We start from the raw sequence: 22,950 nt of genomic DNA, 5'->3' as shown, positions 1-22,950 counted from the left end.
CTATGGCGATAAGATGAGGCGAAAGAAATGTGCTTTAGGTATAATGAAGCACATCGCTACTGGTTAAGATCGTATGTGGTATCGGAGATGAAGCGGCCCGAATTGACTCCGGAACAGAAACGCCGGATTGAAGAGAACAGAAAAAAAGCATTGAAAATCCGTGAGCGGCTTCAAATGAACAATAAGGATGCCTCTAGCCATAGTATTCCAATCACAGCCATCAGAGCCACGCAAGAGAATACCAACTCCCGTTCCCTGATACCGACAACCTCTGGTCCTATTAATGTTCGTTTGGGAAGCAGTGCTACGCTTGTTGAACCAACTAAGAAGACAGACTCCCGGTACAACAGTAACAGACAAATGGTGAATAAGAAAGACTACATTGAATATGATTTTTCCACTTTGAAAGATAGTCGGGGTGGATTTATCGGTATTGAAGATGGAGAACCCAATAAGGGGAGTGATGAACGAGTAACTGGAAGTATAGGAGGAGGAAGCAATGAAGGAAATCAAACTTTAGAGGAATGGAAGGAGAAAAATCAGGCCAATCATATAATAAAAGACCTTCCACCGCCTATAGATGTTACCAAGGCCCCCAAATGCTTTGAATGTGGATCCTTAGAAATTGATCCCGATTTATATACAAATTTCAAAGGAGTACGAGTGTGTCGTCGATGTAAGAAGGAGAAACTGGATAAATATGCCTTATTAACCAAGACTGAATGTCGAGAAGATTATTTACTTACTGATCCTGAATTAGAAGATAGGGAATTATTATCTCGGATAGAGAAGCCCAATCCTCATGGTTTTTCACGAATGAAACTTTATCTTAGATTTCAAGTTGAAGCATATGCATGGAAAAAATGGGGTTCACCAGAAAAGTTAGATGAAGAATGGGAGAAACGACAGGAGAATAAGCTTAAACGTCGAGACAAACGTTATCAAGATCTGTTGAAAGAGATGAGAAAGAAAACCAGAGCAGAAGAATATACAAGACGACTTCGTGATGGAAAATCTTTAGGTGAACGACATGTACATGATTGGTCTGCACCCATTAGTGTAGGGACTAAGAACAATGAGGAGGAAGAAGGTCATGGAATGAAAATAGTTAAACGAAGATGTATTGACTGCGGAGTTGAAACTGAAGATATAGTACTTTAGTGATATTAATGTCACAAATTACTTAAATAGGAAATAAAAGAGACTGAAATTATATAGAACTTAATGGAAAATTATAGTATAATCTAGGCTAGTTATTAGTGTTATTTTTCTCCCCACAGATCAAGAAACGGTAGCGCCGTATAGAAACTCATGGAAGATTCTATCACCACGATATAACCGACGTATTTGAAAATTTTCAGTGCCATATAAAGACCAAGTGGTATCTCGTGGGCCAAACTTTTTTTTTTTTCAATTGGTTTTACTAGCTGTGGAAATACTAGCATTAGCATATTATAGATCATAGTCAAACAATACAATAAGAAAGATGTCTGACGCCAAGGTTGAAACTCATGAGTTCACTGCTGAGATCTCTCAGTTGATGTCTTTGATTATCAATACTGTTTACTCAAACAAGGAGATCTTTTTGAGAGAATTGATTTCTAACGCATCTGATGCTTTGGATAAGATCAGATACGAAGCTTTGAGTGACCCTACAAAGTTGGATACTGAACCAGCTTTATTTATTCGTATCACTCCTCATAAGGACCAAAAGGTTTTGGAAATTAGAGATTCTGGTATTGGTATGACTAAAGCTGATTTGGTTAACAACTTGGGTGTTATTGCCAAGTCTGGTACCAAGGCTTTTATGGAAGCTTTATCTGCTGGTGCCGATGTTTCTATGATTGGTCAATTCGGTGTCGGTTTCTACTCCCTTTTCTTGGTTGCTGACCACGTTCAAGTTATCTCCAAGCACAATGATGACGAACAATACATTTGGGAATCAAATGCTGGTGGTAAGTTCACTGTTACCTTGGATACCGTTAACGAAAGACTCGGTCGTGGTTCTATCTTGAGATTGTTCTTGAAGGATGATCAATTGGAATACTTGGAAGAAAAGAGAATTAAAGAAGTTGTCAAGAGACACTCTGAATTCGTTTCTTACCCTATCCAATTGACTGTCACCAAGGAAGTTGAAAGAGAAGTCACTCCAGAAGGTGAAGAAGCTGAAACCAAGGAAGAAGATAAGACCGATGTTGAAGGTGAAGATGACAAGAAGCCTAAATTGGAAGAAGTTGAAGATGAAGAAACCGAAAAGAAGCCAGAAGAAGTCAAGAAGATTAAGGAGGAAGTCACTGAATTGGAAGAATTGAACAAGACTAAGCCATTGTGGACCAGAAACCCATCTGATGTCACTCAAGAAGAATACAATGCTTTCTACAAGTCCATTTCTAATGATTGGGAAGACCCATTGGCTGTTAAGCACTTTAGTGTTGAAGGTCAATTAGAATTCAAGGCTATCTTGTTTGTTCCAAAGAGAGCTCCATTTGATGCTTTTGAATCTAAGAGAAAGAAGAACAACATTAAGTTGTACGTCAAGAGAGTTTTCATCACTGATGATGCTGAAGAATTGATTCCTGAATGGTTATCTTTCATTAAGGGTGTTGTTGATTCTGAAGATTTACCATTGAACTTATCCAGAGAAATGTTGCAACAAAACAAGATCATGAAGGTTATCAAGAAGAACATTGTTAAGAAGTTGATTGAAACTTTTAATGAAATTGCTGAAGATCATGAGCAATTTGACAAGTTCTACACTGCTTTCTCCAAGAACATCAAGTTGGGTATTCACGAAGATCAACAAAACAGAGCTGCTTTAGCTAAGTTGTTGAGATACAACTCCACCAAGTCTACTGAAGAATTGACTTCTTTGACTGACTATGTTACCAGAATGCCATCTCACCAAAAGAATATTTACTACATTACTGGTGAATCCATTAAGGCTGTTGAAAAGTCACCATTCTTGGATGCTTTGAAGGCTAAGAACTTTGAAGTTTTGTTTTTGGTTGACCCAATTGATGAATATGCTATGACTCAATTGAAGGAATTTGAAGACAAGACTTTGGTTGATATCACCAAGGATTTCGAATTGGAAGAAACTGAAGAAGAAAAGAAGCAAAGAGAAGAAGAAGTTAAAGAATTTGAACCATTGACCAAATCTTTGAAGGAAATCTTGGGTGATCAAGTTGCTAATGTTGTTGTATCTTACAAGTTGGTTGATGCTCCAGCTGCTATTAGAAGTGGCCAATTTGGATGGTCTGCTAATATGGAAAGAATTATGAAGGCTCAAGCTTTAAGAGACACCACTATGTCTGCATACATGTCATCCAAGAAGACTTTTGAAATTTCTCCTAAATCTCCTATTATTAAGGAATTGAAAGAGAAGGTTGAAAAGGATGGTATTGAAGACAAGACCGTTAGGGATTTGACTACTTTATTGTATGAAACTGCTTTGTTGACCTCTGGTTTCTCTTTGGAAGAACCTGCAGCTTTTGCTCATAGAATCAATAGATTAATCTCTTTGGGATTAAACATTGAAGAACCTGAAGAAGCTGAAGAAGTTAAGCCAGAAGCTAAGACTGAAGGTGAGCCAGTTGTTGAATCAGCTATGGAAGATGTTGATTAAGCAAATTACTTGTATATTTAATTTCTGTTGTATATGTTCAGCATTGGGTAATATTAAAAGATAAAGAACACATTATGTAATAACCTTTATAACCTCGTGCTTATACCCCCCGTGGGATGTAAATGGTCGTGGGTGGATCAATCCATGTGGGCGAAGAGCCATACATACATATGCATATATAAGAAGAGATGGAACCACGATATATGATTAGACCCAATATGGTAGTATAATTACGCATACAGAAATGAATGGATGGAACTTATTGACTAGTGGCTCATCACAACCAATGCTACCCACTGAAGTCATTGGTAGACTTTTAGTTGATGAACTTCATAATAACTTGAGTCAATGGTCGTTTGCCCACGTGATCATGTGCGCTACCATATTAGCCGTTCTGGTGCAAATTTCAGGTGCACGTATATAAAGCACAAGCCAATTGTTGTAAAAAATTATAGGACAACCCTTTTCTATCATCAACCATGGGGAACTTTATACCTGAAGACAAGTTGGCTAACTTGAAGAAATATAAGTATTCTTCTGAAGATCATTCTTTAATTTCCAAGTACATTTTAAAGAAATGGTGGAATACATTTGTTCTAGTGTTCCCCCAATCAATGGCTCCTAATTTAATTACTTTGTTAGGTTTAGGATTCATCTTGATGAATTTGGCAGTTGTTTTCTACTATAATCCAACTTTAGACAAGCAAGTGCCCTCATGGTGCTATTTCTTCTATGCGTTTGGGCTATTTATGTATCAGACTTTTGATGGATGCGATGGATGCCATGCTCGTCGTACTGGACAAAGTGGTCCACTAGGAGAATTATTTGATCACTCAATTGATGCTATCAACACTACCTTGGGGTCAATTATCTTTGCTAGTGTATTACAGTTTGGATATGGGAAATTATTACTCTTGACACAATTCTCAACCATCTGTAACTTTTATTTATCTACTTGGGAAGAATACCATACCCATACGCTATACTTGAGTGCGTTCAGTGGTCCCGTCGAAGGAATCTTGATGATTTGTGGAGTATTTATTTTGACGGGCATTTTCGGTCCGCAAATGTTCTCCTATAAATTATTTGATAAAGACATCACCATTGCCGGTACAACCAATCATATCACCGTCGACTTGAAAACCGCGTACATTGTATTGGGGTTGATCTCATTGTATTTCAATATCGCCCTGGCTTTGAAGAATGTTAATCATTACTACGAGAAAAAGTTCCCCAAAGACGGGTTGAAAATCAAGTATGAAAGTGAACAAGCAGTTAAAGGGTTAGCCCCATTCTTCCTCTACTACTTCTCCATTGGTGCATTGGTGACTTATCGTCCTGAAATCTTGAGTGCAAATGGTATCCCCTTGGTGTTATCCATTGGGTCAACCATGGCCTTTTGTGTAGGACGAATTATCTTGGCTCATTTGACTCTACAAGGGTTCCCCTACTTTAATACTGCTATGCTTATCCCCAGTGTACAATTGGTGATTAGTCAAGTTTTAATTTATGGTTTTGATTTCAATACTTCGACTGTTTCCTTCTATGTCACGTGGTTCGGCTGGGTGCTAACGGTGATGATCCACATGGGATTTGTGTTTGAGATCATCCATGAAATTACAACTTATTTGGATATCTATGCCTTGACTATCAAACATAAGAAACCAAAGAATCAATAGATTATTATATACAAGACTAAATAAAGACCGATTAAGCTTTAGCACCATCGATGGCACTGAGATCTTGTGCAGCTTGTTGTAACTTCATTTCTCTTTCCATCTCTTGTAATTGAGTCTCGGATAAAATGGCTAATGATAATGGAACTCCTAATAATAATAATGATGATGATACAACCCACAAAGCATTACCACTGTTTCTTAAAGTGGACCCAATCATCCCGTAAACACTCTCGGTGGTCGACACAATAGTGGATCTGTGTTGTGGAGGAATGATATCCTTTAAAGCAACAATTCTGTCGTAGATTGATTCATTTTCAATATCGAAATCATCTTCAAAGTCACTTTCACTTTCACTTTCGCTATCGGAAAATGTCTCGCCTTCTCCTTCCACTCCGACCTTCTCAACTACAGGCACTTCAACTGCACCTTCGATTCCTTCTTCAACTGTGACGATCTTGACCATTGTATTGCACTGTGTAAATAATGGAGACTATGTGGGTTGCTGGTGGTGTTGCTTTACTATGGAAAATTTTTATCCTCCCAACGTTACAGTGGGATGTGCACGACCTCTTGAAACAGTATGAAGTCAGTACATAATCCAATATTAACCTATATATATGTATGTACCTTAGAAAATAGTAGTATACAATAGTACAGTTTACTATATAAAATGATGACACTTGGCCTGGCTGTAGTGATATTGCGTCTATTTATCGTAATGGGGGTATAATAATATTAGTACTAATAGAGCAAGAAGGTAGTGCACGGCACAATATATATCGTTATATAATATGGGCTTGAGTCTCTTAATAACTTGTAGCTCTGATTCGGTTCCAACTCTGTTCCAAGTTCCTTCTCTAAATTGATAGGTCAGGTATACCATCAAATTCTAGTGTATACCCCATATGTTCCATTCTTTTAGGATACTTTCTCATATTGTAAAATTGTAGCATACACCGTAAAGCCACTTCTTGATCAAAACTCTTATTGTAATCAGTTTCCAAGTCCTTCCCACTTAACCAATTATCTTTAAGTGATAATCTCAAATTAAGATATATTAATGAGATCAAATCCATATTCATGGATTTCCATTTCCGGCCTTGATAAGGTACTAATTTCTTTAAAGTCTTGAGGGTTGGTTTATTCAAATGTTCATTATCATAATTCAAAAGTAACATTTTGAAAAGTTCTGAAGGTTTCAATTCATTAATACTGAAGATTCGTTGAGTAATCCCCTTGATAAGCACTTTATTGGTGATATTCATCAAGTTCACCAAAATGGAACAGAAATTCTTATTATATTTGGTAATGAAAATGTTATTAATGTTATCTTTATCAATAACTCGGGGTAATGTCAGAATATAAGTTTTATTGATCAATTCAAATGATTCAGTTTCCGTTGTTTTATTGTGGCAATTATTAAAGAATTCAAACTTCTTTAATTCAATTGAAGGGTTCATTAACTTGTTCTCATTGATTAACTTTTGGTATTCTGTTAAATCATCTTTAGTGGCATTATTGGCACTGGTTGAAATATTATTATTATGGTCTTCTTCCTTGGTGGGGTCTTGTGCCTGTAAATTGGAATTATTAAAACTTCTTCCCAAATAATCTAATGATGTGGACAAAAATTGTTGATCAAATAAAATCGTCAGCAAATAATAAGCCTTAAGAATATGGTTGACTTTAAACCATCGTAATAATAAGATAATAATATTGCAACTAACTTTTAATATCAATTCTTTCAGCTGATAAACTTCCAATTGTTGCATCATAACAAAATTAACTCTTTGCCTGGCACTTTCATCAAATTCAATGCTTCTATTTTGTTGATAATTGGACCCCAATTCCCATTCAAAATAATTCAAATTCAAATCCAAATCATTGGATTTTAAAGTTTCTAATAAAACTTCAATTAAACTATGCAATTGATGAAGATTCTCATCATAAAACTTTTCCACATTTAAAATAGAACTGATTTCAAATTTATTCCGAGGGTATTCCTTATAGAGACCTTCATTATAATCAAATTCAAATTCATCATAATCTTTAGCATTCTTATATTGATTAATATACCCTCTTTCTTGTGACATGAACTTCTGTCTTTCATTCCAAAGTCTTTTATCGGAATAACTATCGTAAATATTGGCTTTCAAGATCTCATCAGCTTCTTTAATGGCCAAGGGGACTTCAATATCATCTGTGGTTTGAGGATAAATAAATGGAATACTTTGGTTTACTTGATATGACTTTCGAATCTTTTCTCCACCACTCATGAATTCACTCGGTTCTATCGATGGGGATGGCATGGGAGTTGAAAGATGGATATTTTGTTGAGGCAACTGACTTAAAACAGAATGGGTTTTGTTTGTTCGAGGATAATCAATATAATTGGATATTGAGGAGCATTGATCATTTATAGCCATTAATTGTTCAAACTTCTTATTAAGTTCTGACAAATCAGACAGACCTTTGGGTTTTTGTTCTTGTTCCGACTTAATTTGACAATCAAGTAGAGGATACTTATCCAATAAATCTTCTTTAAAAGAAAAGTAATCTAAAGGTGAACAGATGAGTTTCCTTTTTTCATCTGTTTTATCTTGTTTATTCTTAATATTATGCAATTGAACCAAAAAGGCATCTGCCTTCTTTAAATCCTCCATATCACCCATTTCAATAAGTAATAGTTTCCATAATAGGAATATTAAATTCCGTAATCTATAAGTAGGATTAGGATGAAGTTTCCAATAATCCATAAATCTAACAATTAACGTTATAAGATTGGAATCTGATAACACAGATCTCAATTCCAAATATTCCACCAAATCCTTATTGAATAAGAATACATTCAATAGGAAATATAATAACGTTAAAAGTTGAAATAAGACCTTTTGTTCCTTTATAGTGAATGGTTTCCCCTTACTAGTACCATTATCATCAAGTCTTGACTCGAGAAACTTCTTGATTAATCGCACCAATGGCTTAACTATTCCCATCTGATAAAGCTTCAAGTTGTTCTGCTCTATCAATGTCAACTGCTCATATCGATCTTGACATATATCATATTTGCCAAAGGAGTAATAGAGTAATCTTCTAGTAGCTCTACCCAACAGTTGAGACTCGAACATTTCCTTTGACGCTTCTAAGTCCTTAATGGCTTCACTCAATTGCTGATCTTCATTGGCTGATTCAGGACACACCAAACTAACAAACCCCCCAAACATCTGGTAGTCGTTAAAAACAAACCATTCTGAAAGTTCAACGTCAAGATCCTGATACTCAAAATGCTCGTATTGTAAATGTGATCGTGTTACTAAATACGGATATCCCGTCTTATCGAACTTGAAGTTATCTTCATTGATTTCATTGGTGGAATTTGATATATGATCGTTCTGTTGATCACTTTCTCGGGTAGATAATTCTTCTGCTCTGGCATTAAGTTTGGTTTGGAATGCTTTATCGAGCGACGCATCAAGGAATAGTTGCGTAGACGCGTCTGGATGGTCTATCAATTGGTCTTCCAATTGGTCAATCAGAATTTCTTCATCATTCTGCATGGTCATAGTTAAAGGAGGAGAGCTCATTGTTGTCTGGTGTTTGCAGCTGTGATTATCGCTTATTTTGATCCAGACACCCGTACACCTCCACGTGCAGGACAAATGGGAACACTAATGTAATAAACATCACGGTATATACAACAGCATTTATACAATAGTATTTATACAATAGCATTTATACAATAGTATATAGCATAGTGTACACCATAGGGCATACCATAGTTCATGCTATAATATACAGCTTATATGTATATCTCATCTTAACCATTGTATCCCCGGATATACCCCCGGATCTCAGCATTTCCGACAAGAAAACTTTCCAAACAACTACGTTTATTACCAATCCCATTTACTTCTTCGTTACTCTTCCACAGCAATAATGCTGGCCCATTCTTTATCTCAAGTCATCAACCTTAAGGTGAAGATCACCACAAATCTAGATGCCACCATCACAGGGTTCATTTACACTTATGCCGATGATATCCTAGTGTTGCGAACGTCAGCTAATAAAGATCGGACTGAAGATAATTATAGATTCATAAACACTCAGTTCATCAAGCTGTTGCAGGTGTTAGGATCTCTCAACAGGCAAACCACTGGGAATCAAATGACCTCGAGTGGCTTCGCAAAGGTTAACGTTGATCAATTCCAAAAGAAATTGAATGAAGCCATCATTGTCTATGGGAATAGTACTAATCCTAAGGCAACTACCAATGCCCATTTATTGTTTGAAAAATTGGTGGAAAAATGGGGGGTTGATGGTGTTCGATGGCAGGAGAATGATATTGTCATCAAAAATGAAATCAGATTAACAAAACCGTATACTTTGGGGAAGAATTCTCTTCATAAGTTGAAGAGAAATCCTATTCATTATGATGAAGTACGAAAGCATCTTCGAGAAGTTTGGCTTGAAATCGATATCCAAAAAAGGGGGGGTTAAAGAAGGGTAGTTAACCGTAGTAGTAGCATCTATAGCATATAATTATTGCCAATATAATATCATTTCATGGAAACTTGCAACTCCTTTGTATCCAGTACCTTTGAACCCATCAAACTGAGTCCATTCAAATGCGGTGCCCAGTTGTTCAAAGTTAACATTAAACCAGAAAGAAGCATAGTCATCAATAAGAATCCGTATATCTGGTGTATCCATAACTTGATCTATTTCCAACTCCCTCACTTCTTTCCCCATTGTAAATGTACTGTTATTGTGAATGCAGTAAGTACCTTTGGTTTCTACATATGACTGGATTTGCACTTTCACCAGAGGTGCCATATCATGGAGCACTATTCTAGTTATCTTCACACTGGTGGTTAGTGGTTGTTCCGGTGGGTCCATTAAGTATTTGTTCCAATACCTTAAATATCGAAGTTGACTTTTGATACTGATCCCTGATCCACATTGTTTACGCATTCGTTTGGCTGTATATTCTGCCACCACATTATCAACAGTTAAATTGGTAGATGGTAATTGTAGCCCGCTAACGGCTGGATCTCCCATTAGTAAATAAGCACAACATAATGTTCCGCTACGTCCCTTCCCTGCCTTACAATGCAAAACTGCCACCGTATCTGGAGATTTCCGGAGCCATTGATCAATCTCCGTAGTGCATTCAGATATCACAGTTAACGGAGGGATTTGATGGTCGGGGAACGGATAATGAGATACTTGATCACGCACTTGAGAATCAGAATACCCCGACCCTTCACCTCTAAAGTTCCACATGTGCCAGTTATTGGGGTGATGGGTATCTAAGAATTCAACTAGTTCAGTTACATGGTACCGGTACCAAGTATGAAGCCAATCAGATACCGGGCCAGAACACACAATCAACCTGGGAGTAATATATGATAGGTCTAATTCAGTATGCAGATGAGGATCATAATGACTTAGTTTGGGAGATGCCACTACAGACCTTATCCAAGCTTTCATGTTACTGGAAACTACAACAGGGTACAGTTACTGTGATACACAATAGATACTGTAATGCACACAACAGTGGTGTAGTAAATATACGTTTAAAATATTATTAGCATAGAATATTATTTGTGCAGCAGAGTACGAAGGTATTTGTTTTCACTGGGGGGATCTGAACCTCCTTATATACTTCTTCTTGTGATCGTCACCTGCATACAACCAAAGAATATAAACTACACACATACAACATTCATATATGGTTCTTTATAAGAATGGAGGAGATAAAATATATACAAAACAACAATAAGAGGGAGGTGGTTCTTTAAGCAAGGCCATTTTGACGCATTAATTCTTCCATTTTTTTGCTGATTTCTGGATCAGCTTTAATTCTCTTTTGCATTTTTGTGGCTTCAGCAAACGAAGTGGCTTGAACCTTTTCTTCAAAAGTTCTTGCCAATTTACTGGCTTGTTCAAACAAGGGAATAGCAGCATCAACGTCTTCATTTTGTAATTTGATTTGAGCCAATGAGATCTTGGCCAATTCGGACTTGGCATCTAAGTCACAAGCTTGTTCCAATAAAGCACCAGCTTCATTTAATTTATCGGGTGATTCTTTGACCAATAAACTTGCCTTGTTGATCAATGGTAAAGCTCCAACAGTATAAGTGGGTAATACTTGTTGTAATCTAGCAGCAGTATCAAATTGCTTATAAGCTCCCTTAATATCACCATGATCAGTTAAGATTTCACCAAAGTAATTGGGGATAACGGGAGATGTAGCAAACTTAAGCTTGGCAGTAGCAAATTCTTCTTCTGCATCTTCAAACTTACCAGATCTGTAAGTAATACATGCCAATTGAACATAAGCATAAACATTTTGAGGATTCAATTCCTTAGCTTTAAGGAAATTGGTCTTTGCCTTTTCTAATTCTCCAGTTAAATAATATAATTGACCCAAGTGGTAATAAATATCAGGAGATTCAGCATCTATCTTTTGAGCAGTTTCAAAATCTCCCATAGCATCAGCATAAGAAGATTTATCAGCATTCAATAATGCTCTAAGGACATAAGTTCTAGCTCTTGCCTTCAAGGTAATAGCTCTTTCAATATCAACAGTGGCACTAGCAGAATCATTTTTCAAAAAGTTAAAAGTAGCCCTATATTCCAAAGCAATAGCAGCCTTAGAAGCTTCTGGAGATTCCTTAGTTAATTCTTCAACATTATAAGCTTCAACTGCCTTGTTGAATAACTTGTTACCTTCTTCATAGCCTTCAACAGTATCTGTGTAAACTTGGGCCAAAGCATCAAACAAAAACTTATCAGCACCTTCAGATTCTTCATTGATTCCTTCAGGGGTATATTCAGAAACAAAGGCACTAAAGAATGAGCTCATGGTGGAAGCTGATGGTAATTCCAAAGTGACATTCTTCATATTTTCTTCAACAATCTTCATAGAATGCTTTTTTAATACTCTTTCCAATACTTGTTCCACTGACTTGTTTGAAAATCCACCATAAACAGTCAATTTGGTTAAATCAAACATAGCTTCAGGATAGTTTTCCAATATTTCATAGGAAGTAGCACGACGTAAAAGGCATTTGGTGTAATCAGGCTTAAGTTTTATAGCTTCAGTAGTATCCTTAATGACATTTTCATGATCACTTAAAGCAGAATAACAAGCAGATCTATTTGAATAGAAAACAGGATCAATTTTCAATTCCAAAGCACCAGTGTAAAAGGCAATAGCCTCTGTGTACTTCTTTTCCTTGAAAAACCCATTACCATCCTCTTTCAATGCTGCAGCCCAATCCTTTTTGTCAGATTCCGATAATCCTTCAATGATTTCAGAAGTTAAAGCTGGTAACCCTTTAGAATCAACAGGATACAATTTGGTAACTGGACCATTGGAAGATTTCTTTGCTCCCCCATTAGAAGAAGATTCTTCAGAATCCCCCCCCTTTGTTGACTTTGACTTCTTCTTCTTCTTTTTCAGTTTAGAACTACCTTCACTGGTTGAATCACTGTCACCTTGAACTTGAGTGTAGTAATAGTAAGCTCCGGCGGCAGAAACACCGGCCAAGGCCGTAAGCGCAATGGCCGTTTTGTTCCGAGCAAAGAACCCCGATGAATGGTCCAAACTCATCTTATTTGTAAAGTGGTTTAAAGAAGTGTAGCAATAAACTCAACGGCAACTTTAAATCTCAAGGTACAAATTTTTCACGGGGGTTGGTTGGTGATTGGAACCGCGCACGACCGATCGGTCCGAGGGTTACACAAAGCCTAAGGGTTCTGTTCTGGGGTACCGTCCCTTGTGAACCAATGACGTTGTAAAGGCTATAAGCAGTAGCTGTAGCATTACTCAAGATTGTTATAATATTGCTCATGTTGTTGGTATCTTCTACGAGCTTCCATGTGTTCCAGCTCATTCTGAAGAGATTGTTCTTTCATGACATCACTATAGGTTGGAAGCTCGCCAGTGTCAGATTTGTTTGACAGTTGAGGTGAGGGTCTTGTAGGTAAATCTGGAGGTGGAGGTGATTGACTTCCGCCAGTTTGACTTCCACCAGTTTGACTCCCATTTTGCTGGCCAATGGAAAGCTGACTATTTGTTCTTGAGTTGTTCTTTTTGGAGTTCAATGCTGATAAGAAGAGTCCACTTAAAATCTTTATATTCTGGTATTCAAGGTCAATTAATTTGATCTTATTACTGTTGTTGTCTTTGTGGTGATCTATTTTATCTGCAGAGAAGCCAGCAGAAAGTCGTAAATGGTATCTTCTAGTGATATTGCAAGTTTTGAACGAAGGAGCCATGAAATCAGGTAGAACGGCATTAGCAAACAACTTTCTAGGAATCTCAAGTTCATATTTAACATCTTGATTGTTGGTGGTTGTGCTTGTGTTGGTGGTCGTAGTAGTAGCCGTGTTTCTTGGAGCTTTGGCATTCATCAAGTCAAACTTCATATTCATATATGAATTGTGACAAACAGGAATGATCTCTTCTTTATAGCACTTGTGGAGTTCTGGTTCGCCATTACTGTTTTCCACCGCAGACGCAATAGTTTCGGAAACAATTGTAACCACAAGCGATTGCAAGTAAATGACTCCCAACCCATTGCTCTCTTCTGGCTTGCCATATTGCCCTAAGGAGTATCTCGCTGGATGATAAGGAGATAAGATATAAAGACGGAACGAAGGAGGCTTGTTAGGGATCAAGAAGGCTGGTTGTCTGAACCGAGCCTCAAAGGAAAAGGGAACGTCTTTGGCTTCAACTCCAACATGTTGTTGATGATGATGAGGAGAAGAAGATGACATTGATAATGAAGACGATGAAGACGATGAAGATGTTGCGTCAAATGGATATTGATAAGCTCCCAATAGCCTTTGAATAAATGAAGGTTTCCTTGCAGCTGTAAAATGTTGTTGTTGCTGTTGCTGTTGTGCCTTACTCTTGGAAGACTTAGATTGCATTCTAACCCCAACTATCTCCGGTAATCTTTCTCTGAACACCGTCAGCTTCCGTACAAAAACTTCTCTATACTCCTCGTAGCTTCTCCCAGGAATAATTGGTCGGTTGTGACTATCCATATCCAAAGGAAGAAAAATGAAGGGATCTAATGCACGTAAGTTAATGGAGAAGAGCAGTGACCGTTTACAAGTAACCTTAACAAAGTACTTAACACTGGCCATCTCATCCATCCCACTAAGAGACGGAGGCAATTGAGTCACAATATGATACTGTTGATTATGACTCGTAACATTATTAGGTGACTCTATAATTTGATTATTCATGAGTGACATCCCCAATTTAACAGGGCCATTAAAATTATCTGACATATTGTTGTTGAAAATAATACTCTTGGAGTTGAAAGCAACCTTATTGGTGATACCTACCATCTTAACACATGAGCTTTCCAAGGGCATCTTGAATTCAAACGGATATTCATATTGACCAGGAGTTAAAGTGAACTCTTTGGCATTGGAAACGTCTCGAATATTCTTAGGCGGAAACACCATAACAGTATCGTACAAAACCCGATGTTGATCTTGAATGGGCTTATCCTTTTCTCTTCTACCCTTCTTAAACTTGGGGATCATCAATACTGACGTAGATACCCCTTCTAACTTCACTTGGATATAGTTAAGTGATAAGGCCCCGGTTACAGTGAGTCTGACAGTTCCCTTTAAAATATCATAATTGGTAAATGTTCCTCCGGTGTCATCTCGATCTATTTCCACCTTAACTAACGATGAAGGTGCCATTTTTCGGCAATGGTTGGGTGTATTGGCGATAAACAGTTGGTCTAATGTCTTTATCTCTTAAAGAGGCACGGATACGGTAGCGCGGTTCGGAATACAATACTTGCCAGGACAAAGATAATGAAGTCACACCGTTAAAGTTGCATTGTTGATGCTACTCTGTTAGTTTCGTACTCCTAATGTTACGCTGTTAATATTACATTGTCGACGATCACATTTAGTAATACTCTCTAGTTATCACTATACTCTTGGAATGCATCCCGAACTGATATCCGAGGGTAATTTCACCGTTTTCCGAGGCCATATTCCACTTCCGACTCCGCCAAATGATGATGATCAAATTTGGACATTGGCGATATTAAGTTAAATCCTTTCTTCTTCTTTTAACTCAATTGATGCTCAGAACCTGTTTTATCAGAACCCCTGTCTTCAGAACTACTCCCAGATTAAGATTCTACTCCGCAATGTCCGCTGCTCAACACACTAAGGTTGAAATTCTTCAAGAAGGTGACGGAAAAACCTTCCCCAAGCCAGGTGATTTGGTTACCATCCATTATGTTGGTACTTTGGAAAACGGTAAGAAGTTTGACTCTTCCCGTGATAGAGGTAAGCCATTCCAATGTACCATTGGTGTTGGTCAGGTGATCAAGGGATGGGATTGGGGTATTCCTCAATTGTCTGTTGGATCTACTGCTAGATTGAACATTGGTTACCAAGATGGTTATGGTGAAAGAGGTTACCCTGGTGTGATCCCACCTCAAGCCAATTTGGTCTTTGATGTTGAATTGTTGGGTGTCAACTAAGTAGTAAGTACTGTCAATGCCATACTTTAACTGTGGCCATTAATCTGCCAATGTAGTCTCTTGTTGTAGATGAATAGATTGGAGTCAACCGAAAGTGTAGGTAACCAAACATGATAGTGAACATCGTACACTTTAAACAAAGGTAGGGGTGTTAGATTATGTTTGAAATCATTATATCTGGCTTTGAACTCAACAACATGTCTATTGAAAGGCATCACTGGCATTTCAAATTGCTTCAATGGAGGCAGCAGCAGCAGTTCTTCGTCTAGTGTCCATGATGAAGAAGACAATTCGTCCAATTGCAACTCGGTATTGAATGTGAACACCCGTGGAGATGGGTTTTCGATGATATATTTCAAAGTAACAGTATTCAAAGTCTTGTTAACGTTAGTCAAGGTAACCAAAACTCTGGGGTCAGATAATGGGAGTAAGATATCCCAATTTCGGGTGGTATATTCATTGGTAATGTTAGGTGTTTGCAGTCTATGATACTTCAATGTAGCATTGGTCAGTATCATAACATTCCGATGTGAAAAGCCCATCTTACTCTTTGTGGAGAAGAGTTCTGTAAACATTGACATATTGTTGTTGTTCTGTTCTTGTTTTGAAATCATCATGTCTTGGTTAGAGGTAGTCATGGAGAACTTGACGTCATCAATTTTGATATTCTTAAGCTTTGGTTCCAAAAGCGAAAGACTTCCAAGCCAAACCCTGGTCACTGCTGGCATTGAATAACTACTCTTAGAATCATGTGCATGGTCATCAAGTATGAAAGGAACAGGCATATCGTTAAACCCAGGCTCTGATCTGTATCTTGGTAGAATGACGAACTTGGCATTGAACGGACTGGAAATTATGGGTAAACCATATGTTTTAATGTCAAATACCATTGAAATAGGCTCAACAACAACACTCAAATCATATCCACTATCATTAATTAATTCATCAGCTACATCAGCTTCATCAGTTTCCTCCTCATCCACAATTAGTACTTTCAAATTAATGGTAACTTCCTCCACGGAAGAAGAGTTGTCGGTAACTTCTGAAGGCCCAATTAATGAAATAAATAATCGAACATTAGTGTGTCCAACATCTAATGGAATCGATTCGTCATCTTTAAACCCTTCCCAGTAAGATCTGGTGGATAATCGACTATTGGAATCCAGAACTCCAACATTAGCTTGAAGTTTGATACTGTTATATGCATGTTTGTGTGGCTTTTTATATTCAATAGCCAAGGGGATTTCAACCTTTTCTCCAATGGTGATATTGGACAATTCTTGGTTGTTCCAATCAATTGTCACATCAGGAACCAATGGTGATATTTTAATAGTGTGAGGCATTCTTCCATTAAGTCTTAGCTTTGTCGGATGAAGAGCTTTCAGCTGATAGAAATTGGTCGATACAAGCTGGTTGGTCCGGTTTATTTGATCCAAATTATCCTCCCATGATGAATGCAATATTAAGACGAATTTCTCATTCTTAATAACCAAAGTACTTTGGAATCTTAATGTTTGAATCTTATGATGACCCACACAATCAGCTTCTTGTGAGTATAAAATCACTTTGTTCTCCATTCCGTCAAATGAAAGGTTTAATTCATTTGAATCATCAACTTGGGTCACCTTTAACAGTTCACGTGTTGGATCATGGTTCAACGTAATTGAAGGAAACGATTTGGTTCCAGTTCTTCTCCCATCTACTCGAGTGTATTCAACATCAAGTTGATTAATAACCAAAGAGTATTCTGAACCAGGGAAAAGTCGGTGAAAAGTGTTCCTATGAATGGTGGGCTTTAATTCTATTTGGGTAAAGCACACATCATTAATTCTAATGTCTTTTGCTCCAAATTGAGGAGCTAGTAAGACAGTTGTGTCGAAATAAGGCACATTTATATCCATAGTGAATTCTGAGGGGAATTGAAATTCAAAGTGTTTGGTGATTGAAAAAAGGTTTTTCATACGTAAAAGCTTTAAAGTAAAAAGAACAACTTGTTCAGGGTTGCTATCAAGTTTTATGCCTATTTCAATCAACTTTTCAATAATCTTTTCCTTAACAAGACTCCAATGATTATCTTGGAAATGGCTTAAAGCTGTCTTTAACAAGTTCGAAGCCTTAACCAATACAGTAGTATCGTCGGACATTTGCAAATACTCTTGGGCAACTTGCCAGTTCAAATATGCAATAAAATGTTTATAGTCTTCTTCTTCATTCAGTTCTAAGGAATTTGTAGATAACGCCGATAATGCATTCTCTAATAGAGTCGCTCTCTTTTTGGTTAACCCTAGAGATGAATCTTTGCAAGACATGTAGATCAGTTCGGGTTCAGGTAAGGTTGTAAGACTCTTTAAACAATCATATGACTTGGAATAGATGAATGCCGATTCGGTTATAATGGTCATGTTCTTATCTTTCAACTGGAATCCACCAAAGAAGTGGACCATTTTTTGATTGGCCACGGCCTTCTTTGAAGAAGGATGATATTGTTGAATGGCTTGTATTATAGAATCAGGTACAAGTGAAAGCAAATCTGCTAGCCATTCATATTGAATAGATTGCCAATTGCTTTCGTTAGTCTTAGTCTTCACAACGTTCTGAACATTCATAATGTGTGCTTGGTGTTTCTTCAATGCGTTTATAGGGTCTTCTAATGAAAGATGGGCTCTGACTATGTGGAAAGCAGTGATGTCAATGGCCGTTCGAAGTTGGAAATATAATTGCTGGTCATGAGTAGAAGGAGCGTCTTCAAATACATCGATATGCTGTTTAAGCAAAGCTATCTGCGCTTGATACGCAGCTTCAAGTAGTTTGATAGACGGTTCAAGATGTTGCATATTAGAGAACTGACTTACCATTGCTTGTTTGATAAGATTCCGAGTCTCAAGGATCTTCGGTGAAATGGTGATCTTGGTGTCAATATGGTCAATTTCACTCGGATAGGCATAGAACTTGGAGTTCCGGTTTCTGATTCTTGTTTCCAAGCCACTGTAAAATGAATGACTCGACTGTTTTAAACTGTTGATTAATGAAGATACCAACACATCCGTATCCTTCGGTAATTGTTGTGAATCGTCAATCAAATATACCATTTTGGTATGAATCACCAGCTTAATCTTGTCTATTCTATCCATATCTTTCAGCTGACTACACGCTAGAACCGAGATCTGAGTGAATGAGTCACCGCATCCACCATTATTGTTGATTTCATTAATGATTCTGATATCATGCGCTGGATCCTCACTCAATTGATACACCGTTATCACCGCAAAGGGTATATCCTTCATGTATTTCTCAAACCACTTACTGCTTATGATCCCATTGGGGTAGATATCTGATTCAGGGTGGAACGGAGATAATTTTGAACTGCCTTTAGAGTCTATTGCTTCATATTTTCGGTACTGGAACCGATACTTGGCCCGATTTAGACGATTCAGTATAATGCAATTATCCCATACTCTGGTGTCTATGTTGTTGATGGCAATGCTTCGATGGAGATTATGTTTGATCTTCTCCGATATCGGCACCGGAGTCTCTAAATCCACAAACACCAAGGGCGCCGCAAGCTGTAGTAGTAGGGAATCGTAGTTATCCATGGTTTTGTGGGAATATCAGCATCGTTAACTGCTAAAACTTGGGGCTCGTTTTGTATACATATATTGGAGGTGGTAGGTGCACGACTTTGGTGATATAGACCTATAATGCCAGATTATTATGGATTTTATCACATATAGGTATAGGAAGAAAAAAGATAAAGAAATAGTTACATTTCCTCGCTTTGAAGGTTTATACATAAGCAAAAATGTATTGGAAACACGTACGTTAGTGACTTTTAAATACACTAAGATGATTAAAAACGATGTTATCAAAAAGCTGGAAACCTTGAAACGATCAGTTTCAAATGATTTAATAGCAAACTTTGATGACCTTAGAATGTATGGCAAAATAGATTTAGTTAAAGAATTGAAGGAAATGAAAAAAACCTGAGAGAAATCCAGCTGGAAATCCGTGTACTAAATTATGTAACGATGGCACAAATTAAAACATCGATATTCTTATTGCAGAAAGTATTTATAAATATAAAAACTCTTCTTTACCAATTTATTTAGATTTAATTTCTCTTTCTTTGTCTCTTAGATGAAATCTTACGGTTAATTTATCATTATCTTCATAAGAAATTAGATATTCGTCACTATAACCTCCTTCTACTCCCAAAAATAAATAAAAGAGATCTATACATTTAGTACTGAAGAAAGAACAGTATAACATGTAATGTGATATGATGATATTCATCAGCTTATGACTCCAAATAATATTTATCTACTACATAAGTATGCTTACTACGGCAACTTAATCAAATTTAAAGAGTTATTCAAAGATAATATTTTTAAAAAATTGGAAATAACTCTTAGACACTGTATTGATATTGGATGCCGTGCGCTGTTTGATTTTAGGACCATTAAAAGGATGTAGTGTTACCTCTACTTATGTAGATAGAGATTCTGAAATAAAATTCGATTTTCTTGAATTAGAATCAGTTTGCTATAGTTCGTTGACTCGTTTGAACGGACTTATTTTATTTGATGCTAAAAGACATGATATATTATCTTTAAGGGGTATAAAGGATATTGAAGGATATATACTGAAAGAATATGTAAACAATCCTAGGTTCACTAAATTGAATAAATATGATGATATAGTTGAAAACGTTGAGTCTGCTATTAATTCATTTGAAAATAATGTCAATATTGATCTTAGTTTATCTAGATTTGTGACTGTAAATCCTGATGTTTCATTAAACTATGCTAAAAAATATATCCCTTTCTTAAAGTTTATGCCAGTTCCATATAACATAAAATATATAGAAAAATATAGTTCTATAATAAAGCAGTATAGATATGTTATTGTCTATTCTAATATAATGCATATTAGAAGAAGAATTTATTGAAAACCATATTTTATTAGCTATTAAAGATCTTGTCCTTTAGCTCTTCTAAAACCTATTATAAATGTGTGTAAAGATAAGCCTATTTTGCAATACGTAGATGTAGATAAAGAAGTTTATTACGATACTGCTAAAAGAGTCATTTAAATTTAGATGAATTTGAGCTTGATTATGATTGTAAAAGATATCGATTCAAAAATTTAATGAATTAGCTATTGGCGTAATAACTGAATTCACGTTAATATCTGGATCACTATATATTAAAAAATATACTTCTATTCCTGGTTCAAATCTACCTTGTGTGCTCAATCCTAATCTTCTCAAATCATCACTATTCTCGTAATTTAAACTAGGGGCAAAATCTCTATATAAAGATATAACAATATAATAAGTATACTTTAAATTTGGAAATACTTTAAGTGATTTGTTACAATCGCTACATAAAAAAACTATTAATTATATTTATAATCACTCAATATAAAATTCGCTAAAATCTACTGATTCTTGAGCGTTTCCTAATTTTATTGTTCTTTCATTATCAGTATTATATACATGTATATCTTCTTCCGTCTTTTGTATACATTCTAAACATTTTTCTTAATTTTCTAATTCTATATAAAATTTATATCTAATGCAGTTGTTTTAATTTTAATTATATATGAAATATAAGAAGTAGCTCTCATTTGTTTTCTGTATGGTTCTTCTTCAGTGCCTTCTTCATAGATTAATGTTTCAGCTATTAATTCTTCTAAAACCCTACAGTTTTACAATGCACGATATTAGTTGCTGTTTCCCACACTTCCTCTAATTCATAATATCCATAAATACTAGTATATAAACATTTCATTTGTATACTTTTTTTAGTATTTCAAAGCGTAATGATTCATAATCATAGACGTTACTTTTTCCAGTTTTCCCAAGATTTCTTCATATTCTTTAAATCACAGTCTCAATATACAATCTCAGTACATATATAATCTCGTCACATTCATCCCATAGGTCCTCTCTTGTTATTTCTAATCGTAATCTAATAAGAATATTAATACTCTACTCAATGCTTTTCTCATTCTAATGCCGCTTTATATGAAGCTCTACAGGGACACTTTCGCATGAAGTTCCTCCATGCCCTTTCCTCACACCTCAGTCAAGAGTTTTCTCGCTGTTACAATTTTCTCTTTTTCGCATCCAGTCTCACGATAACTTACTCACATTACCTCATGTTTTTCTGATTCATTTATCTTCTCGCTTACTGCCTCATATGCTATCTCTCATGGATTTGGGTCCTCATTCACTTCATGTATTCTAACCTCCACGTTCATCACTCTTCTGCGCTTTCATTTCATCCACTATTGTTGAACCTGGTGTCACATTAAAAGAACGTGTACATTTTCAGTCACGTGATGTGATTACTTTGTCTCTAAAAGTTGATAAGCACTCATTAGTAACCAATGCTACCACCTTCTCTTCCCTCAAACCCAATGTCTGATCCTATTAATGCCAACCCCACGGTGCTAGATGTGTCTGAGTTACCTAAAAGACAAGACACGTCTACTAAGAACAGTGCCAGTCCTCATGATAAGTTGGTAGAGACGATACTTGGACTTTCACTAGATTCCGATTCAGAAGCAGATGAAGCCAGTAAAGATGATGATATTGATAATGATGGAGAGCTTGGTAATAAATTAGAATATAAATACGATGACGATGATGATGAGGACGAAGATATTGATTCTCAGGAGATCTTTGATTTGATAGCCACTATTAATGACCCTGAACATCCATTAACATTAGCTCAATTGGCAGTAGTGAATTTATCAGATATCACTGTTACTCAAGGAGCAGACAAGACCAAAGATTTAAGTGAGGTCTTGATTAAGATCACTCCCACTATCACACACTGTTCGCTTGCAACATTAATTGGGTTAGGAATCAGAGTACGGCTTGAGAGGTGTTTACCTCCGAGATTCAGAATAAGAATTCTCATTAAGGAAGGAACCCACCAATCAGAGAACCAAGTGAATAAGCAGTTGAATGATAAGGAAAGAGTAGCTGCGGCGTGCGAGAATGAACAGTTATTAAGTGTTATACTGCAAATGTTAGCCAACTGTTAGCAGCAGTATATTAATATTATTATTAGTATATTATTATTATAATTAATTGTAACCAGAA

General features: G+C 36.5%; 11 protein-coding genes across 11 annotated transcripts; 6 read left to right on the top strand and 5 right to left on the bottom strand.

Moving 5' to 3' along the window:
• Positions 1-87: 87 nt before the first annotated feature.
• RAD14 (Rad14p) lies at positions 88-1,161 on the top strand (the record flags this gene model as incomplete). Its single annotated transcript, XM_043193502.1, has 1 exon — positions 88-1,161. One exon carries the CDS (start codon positions 88-90, stop codon positions 1,159-1,161), a length of 1,074 nt encoding a protein of 357 aa, XP_043047339.1.
• A 325-nt stretch (positions 1,162-1,486) lies between these two features.
• On the top strand, positions 1,487-3,625 carry HSP90 (Hsp90 family chaperone; the record flags this gene model as incomplete). The annotated part of the gene is made up of 1 exon (XM_043193501.1): positions 1,487-3,625. The coding sequence occupies one exon, from the start codon at positions 1,487-1,489 to the stop codon at positions 3,623-3,625; it is 2,139 nt and encodes a 712-aa protein (XP_043047338.1).
• A 479-nt stretch (positions 3,626-4,104) lies between these two features.
• On the top strand, positions 4,105-5,304 carry KQ657_002750 (bifunctional diacylglycerol cholinephosphotransferase/ethanolaminephosphotransferase; the record flags this gene model as incomplete). Its single annotated transcript, XM_043193500.1, has 1 exon — positions 4,105-5,304. The coding sequence occupies one exon, from the start codon at positions 4,105-4,107 to the stop codon at positions 5,302-5,304; it is 1,200 nt and encodes a 399-aa protein (XP_043047337.1).
• A 31-nt stretch (positions 5,305-5,335) lies between these two features.
• TOM22 (Tom22p) lies at positions 5,336-5,767 on the bottom strand (the record flags this gene model as incomplete). Its single annotated transcript, XM_043193499.1, has 1 exon — positions 5,336-5,767. One exon carries the CDS (start codon positions 5,765-5,767, stop codon positions 5,336-5,338), a length of 432 nt encoding a protein of 143 aa, XP_043047336.1.
• A 394-nt stretch (positions 5,768-6,161) lies between these two features.
• FAR11 (uncharacterized protein) lies at positions 6,162-8,888 on the bottom strand (the record flags this gene model as incomplete). Its single annotated transcript, XM_043193498.1, has 1 exon — positions 6,162-8,888. One exon carries the CDS (start codon positions 8,886-8,888, stop codon positions 6,162-6,164), a length of 2,727 nt encoding a protein of 908 aa, XP_043047335.1.
• Positions 8,889-9,240: 352 nt separating this feature from the next.
• On the top strand, positions 9,241-9,801 carry KQ657_002747 (uncharacterized protein; the record flags this gene model as incomplete). The annotated part of the gene is made up of 1 exon (XM_043193497.1): positions 9,241-9,801. The coding sequence occupies one exon, from the start codon at positions 9,241-9,243 to the stop codon at positions 9,799-9,801; it is 561 nt and encodes a 186-aa protein (XP_043047334.1).
• Positions 9,802-9,843: 42 nt separating this feature from the next.
• On the bottom strand, positions 9,844-11,029 carry TEP1 (putative phosphatidylinositol-3,4,5-trisphosphate 3-phosphatase; the record flags this gene model as incomplete). Its single annotated transcript, XM_043193496.1, has 2 exons — positions 9,844-10,696; positions 11,025-11,029. The coding sequence occupies 2 exons, from the start codon at positions 11,027-11,029 to the stop codon at positions 9,844-9,846; spliced, it is 858 nt and encodes a 285-aa protein (XP_043047333.1).
• Positions 11,030-11,101: 72 nt separating this feature from the next.
• On the bottom strand, positions 11,102-12,922 carry TOM70 (protein channel; the record flags this gene model as incomplete). The annotated part of the gene is made up of 1 exon (XM_043193495.1): positions 11,102-12,922. One exon carries the CDS (start codon positions 12,920-12,922, stop codon positions 11,102-11,104), a length of 1,821 nt encoding a protein of 606 aa, XP_043047332.1.
• A 2,578-nt stretch (positions 12,923-15,500) lies between these two features.
• Positions 15,501-15,839, top strand: RBP1 (peptidylprolyl isomerase; the record flags this gene model as incomplete). Its single annotated transcript, XM_043193494.1, has 1 exon — positions 15,501-15,839. One exon carries the CDS (start codon positions 15,501-15,503, stop codon positions 15,837-15,839), a length of 339 nt encoding a protein of 112 aa, XP_043047331.1.
• Positions 15,840-15,865: 26 nt separating this feature from the next.
• Positions 15,866-19,432, bottom strand: KQ657_002743 (uncharacterized protein; the record flags this gene model as incomplete). The annotated part of the gene is made up of 1 exon (XM_043193493.1): positions 15,866-19,432. The coding sequence occupies one exon, from the start codon at positions 19,430-19,432 to the stop codon at positions 15,866-15,868; it is 3,567 nt and encodes a 1,188-aa protein (XP_043047330.1).
• A 2,827-nt stretch (positions 19,433-22,259) lies between these two features.
• KQ657_002742 (iron-sulfur cluster assembly protein) lies at positions 22,260-22,892 on the top strand (the record flags this gene model as incomplete). The annotated part of the gene is made up of 1 exon (XM_043193492.1): positions 22,260-22,892. One exon carries the CDS (start codon positions 22,260-22,262, stop codon positions 22,890-22,892), a length of 633 nt encoding a protein of 210 aa, XP_043047329.1.
• Positions 22,893-22,950: the final 58 nt, after the last annotated feature.

The sequence above is a fragment of the Scheffersomyces spartinae genome (genome assembly GCF_019049425.1).
Source record: "Scheffersomyces spartinae strain ARV_011 chromosome Unknown scaffold_23, whole genome shotgun sequence".
Taxonomy (NCBI): domain Eukaryota; kingdom Fungi; phylum Ascomycota; class Pichiomycetes; order Serinales; family Debaryomycetaceae; genus Lizanozyma; species Lizanozyma spartinae.
Note: the sequence above shows the minus strand (reverse complement) of the source record. Positions and strands in the feature narration are given on the sequence as shown.